The sequence below is a fragment of the Perca fluviatilis genome, chromosome 15 (genome assembly GCF_010015445.1).
Source record: "Perca fluviatilis chromosome 15, GENO_Pfluv_1.0, whole genome shotgun sequence".
Taxonomy (NCBI): domain Eukaryota; kingdom Metazoa; phylum Chordata; class Actinopteri; order Perciformes; family Percidae; genus Perca; species Perca fluviatilis.
In genome coordinates this window covers 29,826,688-29,850,285 of record NC_053126.1, presented here as the reverse complement: position 1 = coordinate 29,850,285, position 23,598 = coordinate 29,826,688, and the positions used below count along the sequence as shown (strand labels likewise).

Below are 23,598 nucleotides of genomic sequence, written 5' to 3'. Positions count from 1 at the left end.
GTTCTCCACAATCCCAGACTTTCATATTGCATGCTTGTTTACATGGAAAGCAAAACAGGTTATAATGGCATATGTCTATGTCGGGACGGTTGAAACAGCTGTTTCAACTGTCCCTGACCTGGCTGTAACTCCATGTATTTTAAGTAAATGCACAAATATATGTGTTTATACAATAATTTATGGAGGTGAGACATGGAAAAGCAGTTTTAGAAAGATGAAAATATATTTGGGCCCCACCAGATAGGGGGTCGAGTTTCCCATGTTATCCTATGGAAACTGATGGGCTGTGGGTCGTTAAGGGCACTTATTTGGATGTGCAGTGACCTAACCCACCTAAAAACCTAGTGAAACGACATTTTCCACAATAGAAACATTATATAAATGGGAAAACGTACCGTTCTAGCTATAAAAATGGCAGAATCATCCACAGTGCATGATATTTCAAAAACCGCTTCATACACACTTCAAGGTGACGGCAGTGAGTTGTTAACAGATATTCACGAAGACGTATAGCCCAGCAACAATCTAAAATCTAAAATAACACCTTTTGGGAGTACCATTCATGATATGTAGTAAAATATTTAAGTTGTGGGAAGTTTATATGGCTTAAACTGTATGTTTCATTCGTCCCCCCATGCTGTTTCAATCGTCCCAACCAGGAGGGATGAATGAAACATTATCGCATGCCCCACTTTTGCTGTAATAATTCCTGAATGGTTTTGTTAAAAGCTGAAAATGCAAGTGTATTTGACAGAGGACAGGTGTAGGTTGCTAGTGACAAAATATTAGCTTTCAGTGCGATACGATCGCTTTGTATATTACGTTTAATTATAAAGTTGTTGGGGACCAAGAAGCTGGTTAAACATTGATTTGGCTCAGATTGAGCTGACGGCAGAGACACAGGGAAGGCAAGACAAAGGATCTTGGCCTACATGTGAATCCAGTTCACAGTTTCACCAAACTCCTACAGGCAGAGTCGCCAAGATGGAGGTTCTACCTTCAACACGAGGGGTGGCAAGGCAGACTGGTGGTGAGACAAAGAACTGCTTCACACCTGTGACAAAGTTGCAGTTTTCCCATTGGCTGTCGGGCCTTTGAATGCACCACCCCGCCACTAGGAGGCGGAGGAAGGATAAAAGCTGTTGGCTTTTGTGTTTCTTTGCTCTTTCCACGGTGACTCAGGTTACTACAGGAGGCACTCTAGTCCGGGCTAGCTAGCCAGCATCACCTCGCTGGTCGAGTTTTGAGCTGGGACAACTTTATATCGGTCTGATATACAAAGGGGATCCGAGGAAATACTGGCCGAGTATTCCCTCATCTGCAGCGGGTTTAATCTGCCTGGATTCAAGAAAAGGACAGCGTTCTGTTTCTTGCTTGTCGACCTGGATCACGTATCGTCCCCTGCTCTGGACAAAACGGATCGTTAACCTCTGGCGAGAGATTAACTGACAAACAACGCACAGTAAGGCTGTTCACAGTTCTGGGCAGATGTTAGAACTAGTGCGTTTTGGTTTGTTTATTAATGAGCAAAGGGTTCGCTACCGCTTGTGCCATTAATGTGATCTGATTGTAATCATGTAATGGTCCATATATGATTATTAATCTGTTTTCTATGAATGTATCAATAGATCACGATACCGTTGATTATGTTGTGTTAAGTAGCTGGGTATAACTGTAATCGCTACCTGCTAAATCACTCCTTTCACGGAGTTTAGTTACTGTCCGCGAGAGGTTCCTCCTGCAGGCAGAGGAGGGTCGTTAGTAGATTGGAGCCACCTGGGCTCAGGTATTTAAGTTGCCTCTAATCACTTTGTTCTCTCTCTCTGCTCCTCCAGGTATGACTTGGTTTGGTTTGTTCCTTTATAGTTCTACTTAGTTTTCATTCAGTCATTTACACCTATACAGATTCATTCATCCATGCACTTTGCATACACCTTACATTATGACATTCTCACACCTCATTCCTTTTTCTTTATTTAAAGTTACTAGTTTTGATTTATAATAAAATATCTTTTGATTGGCCTATACCTGTTGTTGGTGTCCCCTCATTTATTTGCCACAGGCCATGAGCCGGTTTGTGACAAGTGGGGGCTCGTCTTTAAGCTAAATTTAATTATACTTTAGTCTTGCTTTAGTGTTTTAGTTTACTTTGACAATTGTCAATAGTTGATTCAAGTTTTGTTTAGACTGGTTTTGCCTTACTGATTTGTTTTGTTTACTTGTTTGGCTTATTTGTTTTGGAGTTTATTTGGGTTAGTAGTTTTGTTAGTTTTGTTTAGATTGCCAAACTTTTGTTTGAGGGGATGCTTTGGTATGGCCAATATTATTGGAGAGAGCATTGAGAGCCATGTGTTCCTCTTATTCAGTTAGCTTTATAGCTAAATTGGTTAGCAATTCACTTTGGGCCTGTTCTGGGTTTTGTTTAGGTGGGAGTCCTCTCCTGTTTAGGCTTATCAGCGAGTGTCTATAGGAGGCTCGTGGTGTTTTTGTTTTAGGTGGCAGTGAACGTGGGTAGAGCTTCCCTTTTCCTTTTCCCTACATCGGCTCGGGAGCACCTCCAGGGATGTGGGAGGGGCCACCAGGTTCTGGTTGTCTTTTCCACTCCGCTGGTTTTGTGTGCATAAAATCCCACCACATGTGACTGCACGAACACCAGGGGTTAGTTAGTTAGTTAGTTAGTTGTTTTGGAGGATAGTGGAGTGTGGCTCCTGTCCTTAAACCCAGACTGGCAGCAGGTGAGTTGTGTATTTTTTCTTTTTTTTTCTCAGCATTTGTAATAGTTATATTGGTTGAGGAAAATGTCTTCCATTGTGAGTAGTTTTGTTCAGGCTCCTTCGGAGTTAGAGTTGTGTACTAAAGAGCAGTTAATTGAAATTGCTGACCATTATCAGATTGAGATTGCTGATAAAAAAACTTAAAGAGACCATTAAGGCTAGATTACAGCAGGGTCTTAGAGAGGAAGGTGTTCTTTGGGGACAGTCTGCTAGTGGTGAGGGGGCTAGTTTTCAGTCTAGCCCTTCATTGACTTTTGAGCAGCAGAGGGAGTTGTTGCGGTTGCAGTTGGAAATAGCGCGACTACAAAATGTCAATAGGCCAGAAGGAGTACCACAGTTTGATGTGTCACGGAATCTTTGTTTGTTGCCTAAATTTGATGAGTCAGATCCGGATACGTACTTTATTCTATTTGAGCGTATTGCGGGAGCTAAGGCTTGGTCAGATTTGGATATGACTATGTTGTTGCAATGTGCACTGACAGGGAAAGCACTTGAGGCGTTTTCAGCACTGAGTGTAGCTGATAGTAAAGTTTTTGCTAAAGTTAAATCAGCAGTTCTGAAGGTCTACGACCTTGTGCCGGAGGCATATCGTCAACGCTTTCGTTATAGGGAAAAGCAAGATTCACAAACCTATTCTGAGTTTGTTCGAGATTTGACTTCTGCATTTAATCGTTGGTGCACTGCTTCTGAAGTTGAGCTGGCCGTTATCAATATCTAAGATCAGTGTTTCTTTTCTTTTCCTCTTTATTCTGTTCCTTTTACTAACACACACACGGACATATAAGCTAGCCACGTAGCTCCCGAGCTAACGCTGCTACTTTAACCATGTGGAGTCTGTATAGAGCTAATAGGTAACCTAGCATATGGTATAAACGTGCGAGTTGCCTAGCAACCCCCACCTCGGCTTCTTCAGCCCCTCTCCGTGGACCCAGCACCACTACCGCCCTCTTGAGGCTGAATAGTTATGTGCAACTCACCGGAGTAGCCATTTTGTAGTTTTGTGTTTGAACTACATTTCGACACCGCCCCTCCTCTTTCACTCACTCTCACACACACACACACACACACACACACACACACACACACACACACACACACACACACACACACACACACGGACACAGACGTGTCCATGCTGCCTTGTTTTTGCTTTGTTTTTTGGTTGTGATATTGTAAAAAGGTATAGAAGTTTATTATTCAAGGATTATTGATTAGCTACTGATAATTGTGACGTTAATAAATCTTATTATACTTAATTAGCAGTTGCTTGTGATTATTTGTGTACTTGTTGTAATAATTGCTGGCTAAAAAGGTCCGTGCTCGAAATCACCCCTTCCTTTGTTTCCTTTTAAAGGATTTTCACAGAAATGAGACTGTTCCACAGTTTGATTATTGGTCCCTGACTTGCAGGGTGGTTTTGATTGTTTGTCGATTTGATACAGATATTAAAAACCATATTCATAACTTTATTAATATTGATAAAACATCTTTTGATAATTTGCCAATGATCAAATCTGTACCCTAAGGGAATCCAACAAAGTGTTTCAACTGTCCCGGCTCTCCCCTGTAGCTGCCAGCAGCAGGTTAGCTTAGCATAGCTCTGGCCAAAGGGAACAAAATTGACTAAACAACTCCTTCAAAACGCACTTGTGCATCTCAGCACAATCTTCCAAAATGATTGCAAATGATTCACCCCTCCCGACAATCCTAAGGATGCTCCGATTATCGTAAAATAATCTGATCAGATATTCCTGCCGTGTGTGGTGTGTTAAGACTGCTCTCGTCTGCTCGGAAGGACGTCGGGACCGCTCCAATCTCAAATCGGGGATATGGCCCGATTTCTCCTCGTGTGTGGTGTCCCCCGGGGACAAACAAGCACGCAGCCTGTGTAAAATAAAGTCGATGGGCATATTAACTACATCCACAACTGCAGTCCACCAGAGTACATGGAAACGAATATATGAACGTTTATTTCAACGGTAATTAATCTGTGTAATACGTAACGACATTTCTATGAGAAAAAACTAATCACCTCCATATCATGATGTAGCAAGTATAGTCCATGCTCGCGTTGTCTTCTTTGACCATCGCCTTTTCTTTTGATAACGTTTTTTTTTCGGTTAAAAACAAACTATCGCCACTGCATCCTCTTCGTCCGCAATGACTGTTTACTCTGAAGTCACGTTTGATCTCGAGGGATTTTGCAAGATTTCCCGTCTGACCAGAGGCCTGTACTACGAAGCAAGATCAACATGGCCTGGATTTCTTTCAGTAATCCGGCTTCACCTAACCTAACAACCGCGGTCCCGCATAACCTGTACTACGACGCTGGTTATCAACTAGTTCAGTCAACTCAGGGTTTCCCAATCCAGCGGCGCGCGCGTTCACATAAAAGAGGCGAGGTTTGCGCACCACGACCAATCGCAAACATCTACCAGAGCAGCATATTTTAACCCTTGTGTTGTCCTTCGGGTTCCAGTGACCCGAAGGACAACACAAGGATTATGTACTTCCCTTTACTTTGTTGAGAATTGCTCTCTAAACAAGGGTTAATACAGCACCTTAGTTCTTGTTTGTACAGCATTTTGGTCAGCTTAAACTGTGTTTAAATGTGTTCTAGAAATGAACTTTACTTACTTACTTTACAAGAAAAAGGGTTTTTAGAGAGCAATTCTCAACAAAGTAAAGGGACTGAGCATATCTTGTTGTCCTTCGGGTCACTGGGACCAAGGACAACACAAGGGTTAAAACAAGAAGAGCAAACTATAATTCTACATAAATATGAAGAACACAGACACGGTTTGCCACATAACGCATAAGACAGTCGCCGCCTCCTAAACGGGAAGGAAAGCTGGCAAAAAAATAAATAGCCGACGCTGTAGATGTTTAAATCACAACGCTTATTAATATCCCTTCCCCATCAGTCAGGACCAAGATCTGACCATAATAACTCTTGTGCTTTCCATAAACTGTCGTTGCTTTAGCCTATTATTTCAGTTGCAACCCTGGCAGTGGGAAGCGATCGTGAGAGCAAATAAAACATAAAAACATAATTCAAACCGATGTGCGCATCGGCGACACACGGCTCAAGAAGCCGATATTTAATTCCCTCCCATTAAAATATATAGGCTATATTTCATAAAAATACCCATGTTAACGGGGTTGTTGGTCTCTAAAAAAAATAAATGTAAATGTTTTAACTTTTATGAGCGCACCCCTCTCTCTCTCTCTCTGCACCGAGCTCCGCCTGATCTTCTTTAAGAACGGTGACGCCGTTATTAATTGACCTATTGATTGGTCAGTAGGCGGTGCTTTTACACCGGTTGATCTCTAATCTCCAACTTAACCTGCTCCCGACCAGGTTAGGTGTTCAGCATGAGTTACCACGGCGATTGAACCCGATAACAACTGATCCATCTTCGTAGTACAGAAAATCCTGGGTTGAGCCTTAAGTTAGCTCGTTAACGCCAAATCCCGCTTCGTAGTACAGGCCTCTGGGAATGCTCGGGAGTCAAATCGGTTCGTGTGTGATGTGTTGATTTTGCCGTGTGCTGCGCACCACACACTGTACGACCAAAACTGTTAGACCCGTGATTTTTTTTATCACCGTGTGTGGGGTCTCTCAGGATTGGAAAATCGGCCGACAATTTTAAAATCGTCCCGTGTGAAGCAGGCTTTAGTGGAAGCTCAGAGGAGACCGTGCCTTTGCTGTGGCGGCTCCTTAATGTTAGGCTGCTGTGGCTGCTGCTAGACAGCTCTCTGTCTCTGCTCTCCCCCTCCCCTCTCTGTCCTTTATTGCAGGAGTGAAGTCTGGTGTGCGGGAGTCAGGGTTCCAGCTGCAGCCAAATCTACACCAATCACCTCTGCTACAAATACCTGGTCAACCTACCACTCCTTGTCGGATCATAGTCTAGACAACAATGTTAGTCTTGCTGCTGATACCACCTGCTAGTTGTTCTCCGTATTTTTTGGCCTGTTCTAATTGTTCTTTTTGTGCTACAGCATTGGAACCTGACTCCTGCCTCCACTTCTAGTGGTGGGCAGATCGAGGCTTCGTGAAACAATGAAACAGTTGAAGCATATGTGCCATATTGTGTCGAGGCTTCGAAACAATCCGACACCCGTCTCAACGATGACACCTAGTGGTCACTTGCAGGTGTTGCTCTGAAACAACCTTGACAATGAGCCATTGTTTTATTATTGTATTTTTCTAATATGTGAAGCTTGCAACCTGTAGGCTCCTCACTGTGCATAATGTTATTTTGGTCATGACACAAGAATATTAATAAAAGAAATCAAGCCACAATGTCTCACTCTTTTATAGATTTTTATTCAGAAATATTAATTTCTCTGCTGTGGAAGGACTCAGCCTACGTCTTTTTTTTACAGAATTTCTCCAGCCTTTGAAAAGATCCTCTCACAAGGGACACTTGTTGCTGGCATGCAAAGATATTTTGCATGCGATCATCAAAAAGTTCCCATAAACTGTCCTGTGGTTCTACTGGTGTTGATGTTGATGATGATGATGGGCCTGATGTTGACATTTGTGGCTCTGCATGAAAATGAAAACAGCAATTAGTAACAAATCCTAAACTGACGGCATATATGAAGTATACATTACATGAATCAGACTACATAACAGACTGAAACTGCTCACCAGGAGTTGCGTTTGAACGCATCAGCGAAGCACACTCCAGAGTGATGTGACTTTCAGCATCCTGGGCTTTGGCAGGATTTCCAAATGCCACATTTTTTAACCTTGGGTCCAGCAGTGTAGCCAGTGCCAAGGCTCTAAAGGTCTCATACCCTCCACATCTGGATTGCAGACCTTCTTGCAGATGTGAGCCTATGAGCCAAAACAGGAGAAAACTATAATAATTATAATAATGACAACAATATGACAGTCATGGCCAATTACATGGGTAGTATTGTCATTGTTGGCCTACCTAATTGTACAGTTGATTCCTGTGTTGCCTGTCCTTTTTTCTGTGCAAGCTTGTGCTGCATCATCCTGTACAGTGGTATGAGCTTTGAAGCGGACACTCTCTGTTCCTCTGACATCTCTGTTGTTGCAAGTTTGAATGGTTGCAGTAGTGACAATGATTGTTGAATAATGTCATACTCATGACTTGTCAGGGGAGCAGTATCACTGTTCAAACTGGAAAGTGCAGCACCCACTGGCTCACGTTGCTCATACAAGCGTTGTAGCATGTCGAATGTGCTGTTCCATCTCGTCTCAACCTCCTGTATCAGTTTCAGAGTTGGTCTGGCCATCAAGCCCTGCATCTCCACAAGCTTGTCCTTTGCTTTGCAGCTGGATCTGAACAACCCCACTATCTTTCTGGCTTTCTGGCGTATTTCATTGATGACTGGGGTTTGATCTAGGGCCTTTTTCACAATCAAATTTAAATTATGAGCAAAACATGGGACATGGCGAAGGTGGAGTAGCTGGGCACTTAGGATCATGTTGGATGCATTGTCAGTCACCATGCACTGAACTTTGGAGATTATTCCCCACTCAGCCATTAGCAAGGCTTTAGCCTCCATGAGATGCTGGGCTGTGTGGGTTTGGTAAAACCTCCTTACACCCAGTACAACAGTTGCCATTTTTGCCTCTGGTGTTATGTAATGGCAAGTTACACCAAGATATCCGTCCATATTAATGGAGGACCACATGTCAGCTGTAAGGCTAACAAATTCTGCCTTTTGTAGGTCCTCCATTGTCTTCTCCTTGGTTTTGTTGTACCTTTCACTGACCATTGTTTTAAGCACCTTCCGGGATGGGAGGACATAGCTTGGATCAAGCTTGTTCACAAAGGCCCTGAAACCCTCATCCTCCACGATGGTGAAGGGCTGCAGATCCTTCACCACCATGTTTAGTAGAGCCTCATCCAGTTCCCTCTGTCTGCCTTTTAAAAGAGAAGATAAAACATACTTTCAGACAAATACATTGAAAACAAATACAGCTTCAAATAGTGCACAGCTATTAAAGGTATACTGGTTTATTATTTGGAAAACTTCCTAAACAACATGTTATGAATGTTATGCTCAGTGTGCAGAGAAAGATAAAACGGAATGTAGAACTACAACAATTAGGAAAACCAAAATGATGTCTTCACTGGCTGTAGATTGGGTACTCAAATGTAGACCTATAAAATGTATATTCACAAAATATATTATATTGACAACATATTATATTATATTCACAGTGAAGCTGTTTTTTTTAACATGAATGGCAGTTGTGATTAGGACAGTGTAGGGCTTAGGTTGACACAGGCCTATGGACTTTCTAAACAGTGTCCCAACAGTTTGTTATTATATTTCAATCATAATTATATTTCAAACAATGCATACCTTGCTTAGATGGCCCAGCAGTGTCAGTAGCAGGCCTAGGTACAGGAGGAATGCTACCATCCTCTGCACCCTGCAAAATGGCAGGATTTGCTCCTCAAATGGCGCATCATGGATGATGTATTGTTGCAGTAGGCTAGCTGCCGATCACAATACATACATCTCACTTTATTTGGGGTTTCCAAATGGAAATGCTAACACAACCCCAGATGTACGGCATCTCTTCTGTGGAGCCTCCATTTCTATCTATCTATCTATCTATCTATATATATATATATATATATAAATATATATATATATATATATATATATATATATATATATATATATATATATATATATATATATATATATATATATATCTGTGTGTACCTATTTATCTATCGATCTATCTATCTGTGTATCTATATATGTATCTACCTATCAATATGTTAATGTGTCACTATGTATACTCTGTCTGTCTCTAGCCTATCAGTCAATGTGTAAATGTAAGCCTAAATATAACTAAACAAATCGCACTATGAATGTCACTACCAAAAATCCGCTATCTCAAAACTCCTCTCACAAAAACCCACGAGGTCAAAATGCGTTGACTTCACTTTTATACAGATGTGCGATTGTGTGTTCCCGACCCTGTCAATCAAACGCTGATTCATGCCACCTGTTGAAACACTCGTGAAACACTCCGATGCTTCATTTAGCCGTAGTCACGTGACATGGGTGTTTTGAATCACGCTTCGGATCAGTGTTTCGAAACATCTGCGCCTCGGGATCTCGACAAAGCTTCGGAACGTCAGTTTCACGTCAGCCATCCCTATCCACTTCACTCCTGCCACTAGTGATGGCGAACTGAAGCTTTCTGAAGCAGTGAAGCTTTCAAGCCAATTGTATCGAAAAAAGGTTCACTACTCGAAGCTTCAGGACTCTATGAGGACATCTGGTGGTGAAGTTAGGGATAGCATTTTGTCACAAACTGTTTCACAATTATTAGCCATGAATGTCTTTAGAGTAAGCCAGAGCCCGTGAATAAAACGTAAAAAAAATAAAAACAATGTAGACTATTTATCAGTGAGGGCTTGCCTCTCATCACGCTTGGAGAAGTAACAAAAGAGGACGTTGAAGGCTGACTATCATCTTTTCTGCCTCAGCGAGCCTGCTTCATGTGTCGTTGTCCCGGTTTTTTGCTGTTATAGGCGACAGCGTGCCGCACTTAATGCACTCAACAAAGCCGACACGTTGTCACTTCCCACGACTTGTTTAAAATGGTTCCATACCTCTGACTTTCCTCCAAACTTGCTCAAAGGTAATTCTCCTATTTCTGATTATAACATAGCTTTCTCCCCACCCAATTAGGCTATAGGAAAAAACACAAAAGCTTGATCGGCCCGGCCCGGCCCAGGATAGTGGCGGAAAATAACGGCCCGGCCCGAAAGTCGGGCGGGCTCGGGCAGAGAATCTAAACTCTACTTCAGAGTTGAAGATGAATACATTTTGAGTATGAATTCATGGATAAATAAATAAATAATGACAAATAACTAACCCTATGTGGGACCTTGCATAAATATAAATGTATTTGCAGTCTCCGCCAAAAAAATAATCGAACTATAAAGTTAGGATTTTGGTTGTGAACTGTCTTGTGTTTGTGAACAAATACATCAATTTGGGAGGGAAATGCATGAACAACACATTGCACACTCATTTCTGTGATTATATTGAGTACGTAGCCTAGGTGAGATAGGCAGTGCAGAATGCGCTCTACACTCTCTTTTATAAACTCTCTACTCACTATAAACTAGGCTACTCGCTATGAACTTTCTAATGGCTACACTTTCTACTCGCTATTATAATCTCTCTATTAACTAACTCTCCTGACTCTGTTGACTCTCCTACTGCAACAGCCCCAGCCCCGTGTCGCGCTGCTCGTGCAGCTTTTGAATTCAACTTTGAAGCAGTGACGTGGGTGTGTGTGAAACGAAGCTTCGGACGTCACTGGTCACGTGATTATCCCAAAACGAATCAAGCTCCGATACAAAGCTTCATTCCAAATTGGTTCATGTTTTCGATACATGCCTCGAAGCAGGGGGTTCACGGATAACATCACTACCTGCTACCCACCTATCCTGCTTACCGCAACTGGACCTCTCAACAGACTCAATTCAATTCAATTTTATTTATAGTATCAAATCATAACAAGAGTTATCTCGAGACACTTTACAGATAGAGTAGGTCTAGACCACACTCTATAATTTACAAAGCCCCAACAATTCTAACAATTACAGTAATTCCCTCAAGAGCAAGCAGTGCGACAGTGGCGAGGAAAAACTCCCTCTTGAGAAGAAACCTCGGACAGACCCAGGCTCGAGGTTTCTTCCCAAGAGGGAGACTCGACACCACCACTTGGACTACACGGTATTATTCCTGCTCTGAACCCTGGACCTGTGCCCCTCTGTGGACCTGGACTTGTTATCCCCTTTTGTTAAAACCTGGAACTTTGAACTTTTGGAATAAACCTGTTAACTCTACTCCGGCTCTGCGTTGTCTGCATTTGGGTTCTATTCTGTCAAAAACGTAACCCTAAATTATGGAATGATCTGCCTCTGCACGTTAAACAGGCCTCTTCTTTGTCTGTTTTTAAATCCCGTCCTAAAACCCATCTCTTCTCTGTGGCCTTTGACACCTAGTAAGATGTTGACTTGTTGTACTTCTTTTAATTATTTAGATTGTTTTTCATTGCGCAGCTATTATTTTGTATTCATGTTATATTGTTATGCATTTTATTTATGATGTCTTATTTTTCTGTACAGCACTTTGGTCCATTTTGGTTGTTTTAAAGCACTTAACAAATACAATTGGATTAACTTTTCCTGCTACAGCTTTCCAAACATGGTCAGAAAGCACAGGGGAGACACTTTGTTCCGGAGTCGGTTCTCGCTATGAAGCCATTAATCTCTCGGTCTACAACACACTCCCCACTCATAAACACATGCAGACTCTGCTATTCTCTTAAAGAGATATGCTAGAATGACACAAACACCAGCGTACAAGTATAATCCTCAATTACGTAGGCTTAAGGCGCTTTGTGCAAATATGCCTGCATTACTGCTGAAACTATGACCACCCAAATAAATGATGGTGAAGCAGTACCTGTGGTCAACCAACGCCATCAAACATTGGAGAAACCACCTTTGTAGTTATAAAAGGTAGATCCAGAGTTTGATGACACCTGGATGACCACATACTTCCCATCCAGGGCACCAATGCAGTTGGGGAACTGCGATCTTTGCTGGAATCCAGCTGCAATTTCCAGCCAATCATTCTCCTTCAGACCTGGCATATGCAGAGGCTTCATCTTTGGCCATATGTCATCACACACCTCAGGAATTCTTTCTGCCACAGACTCTCCAATCAATAGTTAAAATATATTGTTTTGAATGAGTCGCCTTTGGCTAAGTATCCAAAAAAATAATAATGGCAATTAATACTGAACATCTCACGTCATAACAACTTAACATACTATGAAAGTAGTGTTCAATTTGGGTGCTATAAATATTTAAAATTTCTGAGGTTTGTCGTGGAAGTTTCCTTTGCAGCAGGGGGGTAGAGTTTTCAGAGTTTAGTAAATTGAAACAAATAAGACAGACTGAGACTAGAACCAAGTTGGGTTTTTGTATTTTATTAAAAACATATATATATTTGCAAATAGGAGCAACATGATTTCACAAAAGGCCGCAGCCCAGTGTGGAGTCTCAAATGAGTGAACAAGAACACTAGGCTTATATGCATCTTCAGAGTGACAGCACACACGCACTTGGATTATTATGACGCTACAGTTCTTACAGGCAATCTGATACACATGAAGACAATCGGAAAAACACAAGAGACATCTCGGAGCCATTTCACCTCCTCCTCCCTGTACGACTTTCACCCCCCAGTTACATCTTAACTGGCATGGGAAAACATGAGATAGTTTTAGGGTGACCTTGTACCTTTATCTGTTCAGACAAACAGCTCACATTATGTTCCAGACTGGACACCTCAGCAGTTTAAGCAGAAACTGAGATAAACTGTCTTTCAATAATGTTAGAGAATTAAAGTAGAAATAAAACAAAAATATAAGGCATTATGCTTAAATGTAATTTTTCCCATTACAGATGTTTCTACAATATTATGTTGCAGGAGTCCTGAAATGTCCCATGGCATAAAAATGTCACTTTTTTTTAACATTAATATACGTTCCCCCAGCCTGCCTATGGTCCCCCAGTGGCTAGAAATGCTCCTTATGAGCTCATAAGGAGCAAGGTTACCTCCCCTTTCTCTGCTTTGCCCGCCCAGATGATTTGGCCCACCCATGAGAGAGTGACATCATGGCTTTCAAACGAGCAAAGTGGCAGTTGGTCAAGGCCACACCCCCACCCTCCACCTTGCAACCCCCTCTCTCCTCCTCAATAGCTACAGACACAGAAATGGCACATACTAATGAAAGCTCATTGTGGGACTGGCTCTAGCGGCTGTAATTCTACACCAAGGCTGAATTCCGGGAAAGAGACTTCAGATACAGTATTAGGGGACCACTAAGGTCTATATAAAAAGGAGACTTCAGATACAGTATTAGGGACCACTAAGGCCTATATAAAAGAGACTTCAGATACAGTATTAGGGGACCACTAAGGTCTATATAAAAGAGACTTCAGATACAGTATTAGGGGACCATTAAGGTCTATATGTAAAAGAGACTTCAGATACAGTATTAGGGGACCACTAAGGTCTATATAAAAGAGACTTCAGATACAGTATTAGGGGGCCACTAAGGTCTATATAAAAGAGACTTCAGATACAGTATTAGGGGGCCACTAAGGTCTATATAAAAGAGACTTCAGATACAGTATTAGGGGACCACTAAGGTCTATATAAAAGAGACTTCAGATACAGTATTAGGGAACCACTAAGGTCTAAATAAAAGAGACTATACACATTGTAGTTCCCTAAGGTCACCACACGGCTGTGCAGCACACCCAGACAGAACAACTGAAAAATTTAAAGAGCGCCAGGGGATGTGAAGATAAAAGCAGTGGTTAAAGTGTGCTGGAACGATCCGGAACTTTTGCAGTTCCATACATCAGTGTTTCATTCTGCAGTTATGCACAGCATTGAGTCCAGTGTCAGGGTTGAGTGTCCTTTATCTAAAGCCAGACTCTGTTTAAAAAGCAGGGCAAGTCAGTTAATAAAATAAATAAATAAATAAAGAAGTGTGTCAGTGAAACAGGGGATGCCGGGACAGAAATAGAACGGGAGAGGCAAGATGGCTGCCAGTTCCTCTTCTCTAAATTGCTGGGTTATTATTACCCACCCAGCCCAGTCTTGTCATTATTTAAGGTTGTATGAGACCATCCAGTTTAAGACTCCTCATGGTCATATCTGGGTTATGTGTGCATGTGCAAAAAGATAGGCAAGAATACTTCAAAAACATTTAGTAAGACATTTATTTGAAGAAAATATCACATCTTTAAGTACTTATAATATTATATAACGGTAATATATATTTGACCTAAAACAATTCAATTTAACATTTCACCTTTTAAAACAACATTAAAGTGCCCATATTATGAAAAAAACACTTTTTCTGGTATTTGGGGTGTTCTTTTGTGTCTCTGGTGCTTCCACACACATACAAACTTTGAAAAAAATCCATCCATGCTGTTTTGAGTGAGATACGGTTTCTGAATGTGTCCTGCCTTCAGTCTCCTAGTGAGCTGTTCAAAATCAGCTCGGACTGTGACGTCACAATCCGAAACAAGGTGGCTAACCCCAACCGTTAGCTCGTAGCGTTAGCATGCTAACGCTAATGCTAACACTAGCATGGTACCTCGTTCTCAATAGCAAAGCACTGCTACAACACACACAAGTTCACCATAATCTACAAAAGAACTACTTACATGTGCTCCCTCATTTAGAAGTCTCCCAGCTAATCCTGCCTTGTAACTGACTGAAGTTGGAGAAACAGGCTTTCTTTTACTTCTATGGAGTTAGCTAGCTGACATGATTTACATCTGAGCTACTGAGCATGTGCGAGTGCAATCAAAGATAGTACAGAAGAAGAAGATGAAAAGAGGTCTCACTCTGTAGCTAAAACAGAAACCAGGTGAAAAGAGGATCTACAGCAGTGAGAGAGAGCTGTGCAGTACAACTAAAATATAGTGTTTTTTGAAAATTAAACCATGTAAACCTATTCTGGTACAACCTTAAAATACAGTTATGAACCTGAAAATGAGTACAATATGGGCGCTTTAAAACATTCATGAACACTGTATTTCTAGAAATGTGAAAGAAATAGTTCAACATTTCAGGAAAAACACATAATCTGCTCATCCAACCCAGCAGCAAAACCAGCAGCAGGTTAGCTTAGCATAGCTCTGGCCAAAGGGAACAAAATTGACTAAACTCATTCAAAATGCACTTTGCAAAATGCGCAGTTTTTTTGTCTTTTTTTTGTCTATTTTGAACATGTTAATTAAAATATATATATATATATATTATGTACTTAACAAAAAAGTGTGAAATAACTGAAAACATGTCTTATATTTTAGATTCTTCAAAATAGCCACCCTTGGCTTTTTTATTAATAAGGGAAACAATTCCACTAATTAACCCTGACAAAGCACACCTGTGAAGTGAAAACCATTTCAGGTGACTACCTCATGAAGCTCATTGAGAGAACAATAAATCATTTATATAATCCAATGCAAATTAAATACAAAACATCAGATTATAGAATTCTACAAACATAAATAATTCATGACCTAATATGATAATTCACAAATATGTGCAAAGGAGCTGCAATAATATGATTATGGGCTACAGTCCATAGGACTAAAATTTGCTGTTTGAACCTATTGACCACATATAATAAAATATTCATATACTGTCTGTCTAGAGACCAACCAGTTCTCCTTTTGCTTCAGTTAGACTAACTGGCTTCAAGTCCCCTGAAAAATAAAACAAATCGAAAGGAGCCAGTTGAGGTGGTTCGGGCATCTGGTAAGGATGCCCCCTGGGCGCCTCCCTAGGGAGGTGTTCCAGGCACGTCCAGCTGGGAGGAGACCTCGGGGAAGACCCAGGACTAGGTGGAGGGATTATATCTCCAACCTGGCCTGGGAACGCCTCAGGATCCCCCAGTCGGCCCAGTTGGTTTGGGGATAGGGAAGTTTGGGGTCCCCTGCCGGAGCTGCTGCGCCCGCGACCCGACTCTGGATAAGCGGACGAAAATGGATGGATGGATAAATTACAATATTCAAATATGTAAATAGGCCAGCCTACAAGAATTTGGAACTATAGAAATACAGTTGGACATATCAAAAACCATTTGCTGGTTTTTAAAATATTAAAATCTAAATCTAGAACAGCACATTCAAGAGTTTATCTAGGCATATGCAATTCAAAATAATAAAGAATTGAATGACTAGCCGATTTCCCTGAGGCCAGAAGACACCATGCTGCAGTTTCTTCAGCATCATTTTAACATGTATCTACTCCAGGCACTTTAAGGGGACTTTTACACCTGCCTAATTCAGTTCGGTTGAATCTTTGAATTTCTGTGTGGTGAGAACGTGATCCGACCTGGAACAGACCCAACTACTGGAAGAACTGTGCATGTTTGGACTAAACCAGCTGCCGTAGTCAGCTGTGCTATGCTATGTTGACCAGGGCTACAATCAACCCTTGCAGTTGTCTCTCCATAGAACTTAGAAGGCAAAAACACATGTAGTCTGCTGGCTTTTCCTCCTCTCTTTGTTTATGACCGGGAGTTTCGTCTGAATTTTCCTGCATGTTAATTGAAATGTCAGTCCCTCCAGGATTTCTTGGCCTTTTTTTTGGGATTGTTGCGGCCCAAAATGACTGTGACTTGTGTTGCTGCATTTTTGCTTCATTTCACCAACTCATCAGCTGATTTGGACCAGAGCAAACTGTGTGGCGTGAAAAGGAATTGAAACAGCTAAAAAATGCTACAATGTATGATTTTTTGCACTTGGTATTGACCAAATTAGCCAAACTACAGAAGTGAAAGCACCCTAAAATTTAAATTCTTTGCAGTGGGTCAAAAAAACAGTGCTCCATCCACGGTAACCACTGTGACATTGTTGACCATTGTACACCTCAAAGGTTTTGATAAATATCCTGATCTCCATAAATGTCCAAAGTTTCTTCACCAAGTGGCTGGGTTACATTTTCATAGTCATCTTCATTATCTTCTGCTTCTTCTCTGTTTTCCTCTGTGCTTAAATAGACCTCGTTGGTCTTTATAATACTTGTACTTGGGCCCACTTCCTCATAATCATGATCTTCGTCGCTCTCTGGCTCCAAAGTTTCTTCACCAAATGGCTTGGTTGCATTTTCATCATCTTCATTATCTTCTTCTTGTTCTTCTTCTCCTTCTTCTTCTTCTCTGTTTTCCTCTACGCTGAAATAGACCTTGTTGGTCTTTATAATACTTGCACTTGGGTCCGCTTCCTCATAATCATGATCTTCGTCGCTCTGTGGCTCCACATAATCATTGGTGTCCTCTTCCTCCCCTTTCCCTGCTTCCTCTTTGAGTTTCTGGGTGGTGTCCATTGGATCAACATTTACATAGTCAGCCTCATCGTCCTCATACTCCTTATGTTCAGAATCATTCCTGACTCTGACAGCCACTGAAACACAAGCATCATGAACATCAGAAGAAATTATTTACAAGCATTTGAACTCATTGGATGAATGTGTACTGTGTGAGCACCGACATTGAGTTTGGACGAGGACTCCAGGGTGCTTGACTCGTCGTCTTCTCTTGCAGACCAGACAGACCACCACCAAGACTAGCAAGAGCAGCAGCAGACCCCCAGCAGCTACTGAAGAGACCAGCGGCAACAAATGCACTAGGAGAGACAAACATTCAACAGTTAATCCTAAATTTTGTCCATTTTTTTTTAGATTGGGATTAACAATGTGATATATCTACACAATAACTGCTAGCTTGTCCGAGAAGACCCTTTTTTCTTTCTGTGTGTGTTATGCCGACCCTACACCAAATGACTTTGCAAGCGTTTCCACCGTTGAGACTAATTTCCAATATCCTGAGAGTCTTGCTAGAGTTGGGGCGCTCCCGTCGTCTCATTCGTTTGGTGTAAGGTGGTCAAAAAACTCAGTCCGAGTCACTATTTTTCCCATCTTGATATTCTCACAAAAGTTTTAAGTTAATTTTTTCTTTTTTTTTTTTACTTTACAGAACAAACTGAGCTACGTCACATTCATCGTCACATGCATAACTGGAAGTAAAGTTACCTGATTTTAACCCAAACCACAATGTTGTTCCTAAACCTAACTATATAGTTTTGGTGCCTAAACATAACCAAACTTAGCTTAGAAATCGAGACGCACCCTAGCGGTAGCAAATGTAATGTGCAGCCAGGGGGTCTAGCAACATTGTGTGTAGAGTCGGTGGGCAGGATTATGGCTGCTGCTGCTGGCGAACAGCGGTCTTTTGAATTGGCTTTGGCCGCAACTCTGGAAGACTTAGAGTTAAGCTTTTCTTTGAGAAAAGAACAAAGAATGGCACTGAAGTCATTCTTAAAAAAGGAAGATGTGTTCGAAGTTTTGCCAACCTGATACGGCAAAAGTTTAATCTGTCAACTAGCTCAGCTACCTTCTTTGTTGCTCTCATCATATGGTTTGAAGGACTTGTTGCAAATTTGGTTTTGTACATGAATGCATCTTAATACATTGGCCTAGTCTCGCTTTGGAATGGCCTATCTCCACAGCGCGTGGAGTAAGTTCTGGCTACATCACACATACATTCTGGTAAAGAAAAATAAAACAACGAAATTTCTTCAAAACTTGCCATTTTCAGTATGTAGTTTGCTAACTCGAGATTTGTTGTTTCCCAGAGCAAAGGGAGTTTGAGAATGGCAACACACAAAGAGTGGAAAGCGAGGGACATCGGGCGCAATGTCAGGCAGTTATCCCGGAAATGTACTTCCGTTGATCCAGATTACTATAACAGTAATATGGCTGGTACATGTACAGTCATGCAGCTCATTATTTCTCTATCCGCTCTGGCTTTAATGGAAATCACTGCTGTAGCACTGCATGAAAAGTGGGATTTTCGTCCCGGAAATCCCCCTACTTTTCGGCAGTTAACAACAATTTACAGCCTGTGACAGTCGCGTTTGTCTGTGCCACATATTGACGGAAACAAAAATTATGACGTATGTGGAGAGCTCCCGCAGAGGTGCTAATGGCTTTAATAAGCATATGAATAGCAGCGACACCGCGCCTGGCCAGAGAGTGTCTGGCCTGGCTTGAATTTCTTTACTCAGGTATTGGCTGAAACCACTACTTTTAAACAAGAAAATATATATATATAAATATATATATATATATATATAGTGTACAGGCCAAAAGTTTGGACACACCTTCTCATTCAATGCGTTTCCTTTTTATTTTCATGACTATTTACATTGTAGATTCTCAATGAAGGCATCAAAACTATGAATGAACACATTTGGAATTATGTACTTAACAAAAAAGTGTGAAATAACTGAAAACATGTCTTATATTTTAGATTCCTCAAAGTAGCCACCCTTTGCTTTTTTATTAATAAGGGAAACAATTCCACTAATTAACCCTGGCAAAGCACACCTGTGAAGTGAAAACTATTTCAGGTGACTACCTCATGAAGCTCATTGAGAGAAAACACCAAGGGTTTGCAGAGTTATCAAACGAAAAAAAAAGCCCGACAATAGCCGACCAACTGAATAAGTATGGATTTAAAAAAATCTACTTAGTCACTCCACGTTTTTACAAAGTAATTGCTTTAATATGTTTTATGTGTTGGTTTTATTTCTGTATCTTTATGTGCTAAATGTGCTGGTTTTACACTAAAGTGTCTTTGAGTAGCCTGTAAAGCACTATATAAATAAAATGTATTATTATTTAGCCCACTTTGCCTTAAAAGTGAGCAGAGGGAATTCTTGTTCCTCGGGAAATTTACCCTAAGGACTAGGCTTAATTTCAAACCCTTATTCATAATGCGTGAATGTTTTAAAACCATATGCACAAATCTCCATAAGCTATGTCTAATTCTAAATATCTTTCTACAATTAATGTTCATACAGAACAAACATGACTGGACAAAAACTAGAAAAAGAAGAAGCCTAAGTGACTTCAATACACACTGTAAGCATATCTGTAAAACAATAGTCTATTATTATTCATGTTTTTTTTTACGACAGCACACAAAATGGATATATATGCTACAAATACACATGGAACTGCTGCGTGATGATTATTACCGGAGCCTGGCTGAACACACTCACTCATCCCAGACGGCAGCTAGCAGCTAAGAGGGTAGGTGAATTTAAACAATGGCTAAGTTGCTAAACGCATCTTGTTGTCATGTAAGGGCCCTGTTCATGTTGCACAGACATTTTAATTGCATTTTGTGTCTGTTAAGAGGGACAAAGACACTCTTTATCTTATGCCCCCATAACTGCCGTTTTAGCTGAGTGGGAGCTCTCGGCATTAGCTGCAGCAGCTCCGTGTTGCTAGCACTGATTTGGCTCGTTTTTTTTTCTATCGACAGTACTCATATACATATAGCGATCAAGATTAACGTAAAAATTGCCCGGAGTTCTCCTTTAAGAAGCTTAGTGGCATTCCAACACATTCTCACTCCCATTTGGTAAAAAATGACGTTTGGTCAGGTGCCATTGTCGTCGTTATTGACGCTAAAAGTCCCCTTTTAGAGTCTGCTGCACGGTGTGGGAGGATTCCCCTGCCTCCCCCCCGCCTCCCCGCATTTCACGGGGACAGCAGCGGAGGAAAAGCCCATTTCCACCGTATCGTACCACTTTATCTTAGGGTGCCAGTGCAACCATTTCTTACCATCTAAACAACTGCAATAGTAGGTTTTAAATCAAACTCGTGACAGTAATAGTGACAAGTAATGCATGTTAATAAAATAAAGCAGAACACATTCAGAAGACAACGGAATAACTGTTAAACCCGTTTAACACGATTTAACACATAATACTCCAGGATTAATCTTAGCCTGCCTGTTAGTCTGCTCTGGAGCAGGCTAGCTGCAAAGAATAAATCTCCATGGTTACTTGGCTGGGTTTAATTCAACCTGCTTTTGTGCAACCAAATCAAAGAAATTCATCCAGGATAACCTGAATATCCTGGCTTAATCCCTTATCCTGGTTTTGTGCAACAGGCCCCTGGACTTGCAGACGTAGCAAAATAGGTCACGGCTTCGTTATGAGGCGAGGTTAGTCTGTGAAAACAAAATGTACGGTTAAGATCGGTCTATTAATGTATATATTTCCTTATACAGCAGAATGAAAGTATATTCTTTAAATCTTACCCTTGCTCCGGTTCGTAGCGCCTACAATTTTTCTGAGTTGTAAAGACAGTGTACTGCTTCCTGTAAATTACAAGACCAAACAAATTTTTTATGAAGCAACTTACACTGGTCCCACTTATTAGCTCTGCCTAATAATAAATCACGCTGAAAGCAGCCAGGCTCACAGCTGTTCTGCTCGCGTTTAAACTTGCGTGGATGGCGGGGTATAAAACATTACTGCCAAAGTCTAAGTAGCCTGTTTAACATCCAAAGACAGTTTTACTTCTCAAGAGTTAACAAACAGTACAGAGCTCGCCGTTTCATTAATAAAGATATACTTACGTAGTCTTTTCCTTTTCTGTGGGCGTATCTTTACGGAGCCCCGGAGGTGACATGGAGGGAAAAAAGTAAAAAGAAAGCTCCATACATCTTGAACAACTCCTGTGTGTTTTCTTTTTAGATCCATGGCTGTGCTCCCGTGATAAGCAAGTGAAGTTTGACAGAGTGTACAGACAAGTCTTTTACCAGTTGGCCTGAAATACTCCCATACTTACATACATGCAAGCGCAAATGTAAAATTACAAACTAATAGGAATACTTGAAATTGATGGTGGTGGTAAATATTCATGAAAAAGGACAAGTTTGTGAACGGGCAATACAGATTTTGATAATGAACAACTACAAACGATACACACTGGGGCTTTAATTAAAATAGGACAATTGAAGTCCAGATTATGAGGCTATTTCAGCAGAGCCAACAGCATGTGGACATGGTGCTGAATTTGCCATTTTAAGAAGACAAATGGTTGGGACTTTGTCATGCAATGACACAGCTGATGCTTTGTCATGAAGCTGATGCTTTGTCTGATGCTTTATGTGAAGCACAGTGTTTTGGTGTCAGCAGAAAGACATCTCTTAGAAAACTGTACAGTGGAGCCTCTGTCTCCATTCCACCACACAATTTTGGATGAGCAAGACCAAAGAAAGGTCACTGTAGTCATGCCATTATGCACAGGTGGTTGAGCTCTAGGAGACTGTGATGTTGTTTGCATGGAAAGCACATTTTACCTTTGTGGCAAAGCCTGATTAAAACTAATTGTTGAAATAAATTGTTTTGTGTATCTTTTTTACGTAACATTGGCCATTGCTAATAACATACACAGTAATGAATCTAGCATACTTTCATTAAATAAATCAATTCAAGCTAAAATGTAAGAGTCTATAATTAGGCTATACTGAGCCTGATCTATTTATACCAGAGATTTTGTTAAAATGCAGTTAATACCTTTTAGAAAAATGTCACCTAGGGTAAAACTCCCCCTGCTACCCTGATTTGCATTTGTATAGTTCACAGCGTTTCATTTACATGTTAAAGCCTCCCCTAGAATTAAGGGTCATGGGGGGACAACTGCCAAGCACGGCCCACGTCAATATACATCAGTTTTCGGTGTTGCCTGTAAGTTACCGTGTGCAGTCGTAAACCTGAACTTACACGACAATCTACAGTGCCTCTTACTGACGAAAATCCCACTTTTCATGCAGTGTAGTCTATGTATCATTCAAATATTGTTGATAAAACATTGCAAAATTTCGTTCAATTATTTTTTGTTCATTCTACTTACTTTTAATGACGACACTAATCGGTGCTGTCTGTGTAGAAGTGAATCTCCTCGAGGACAGTGTGACTTCATACACACAGCTGTAGTTGCCCCGTTGTTCATACTCAGCCACCAGGAAGGAAAAGGAGGCTGACTGGTTGACTGCTGGCTCTGTGTTGGTGAGGTTTGAACCAGAGAAGATGAGATGGAAAACACCTCCAGGATAATGGGAGGAAGTGGAGCAGGTGAAGACAAAGCTGAAACCCCTGGTGATCTGTGCACCTTCAGGGCCCCAGACCAGCCCTCTGTTAGGAGATGTTAGGGAGATGCTGGGCTGCTGCAGCGGCACTAAAGTAAGAGGAAAAGTACAAAAGGGATAAGAGTATTAGATCAAGATGGAAAAGGTGGGCAAAAGTTTTGGCATGTTGACCCTTTATTACACAAAAATGTTTTTTTATGAGAACGGACTGCACACCTTGCACGCTGTTATTGGCTGGGTTTA

At 41.1% G+C, this 23,598-nt stretch overlaps 1 protein-coding gene across 1 annotated transcript in view; it reads right to left on the bottom strand.

Annotated features, from left to right (window-relative positions):
- LOC120574202 overlaps nt 1–23,598 on the bottom strand; it is a 166,747-nt gene that overhangs the window by 106,258 nt on the left and 36,891 nt on the right. The window contains 1 exon segment of the mRNA XM_039824427.1: nt 23,121–23,444. Within this exon segment, the coding sequence (XP_039680361.1) occupies nt 23,121–23,444 (324 nt within the window).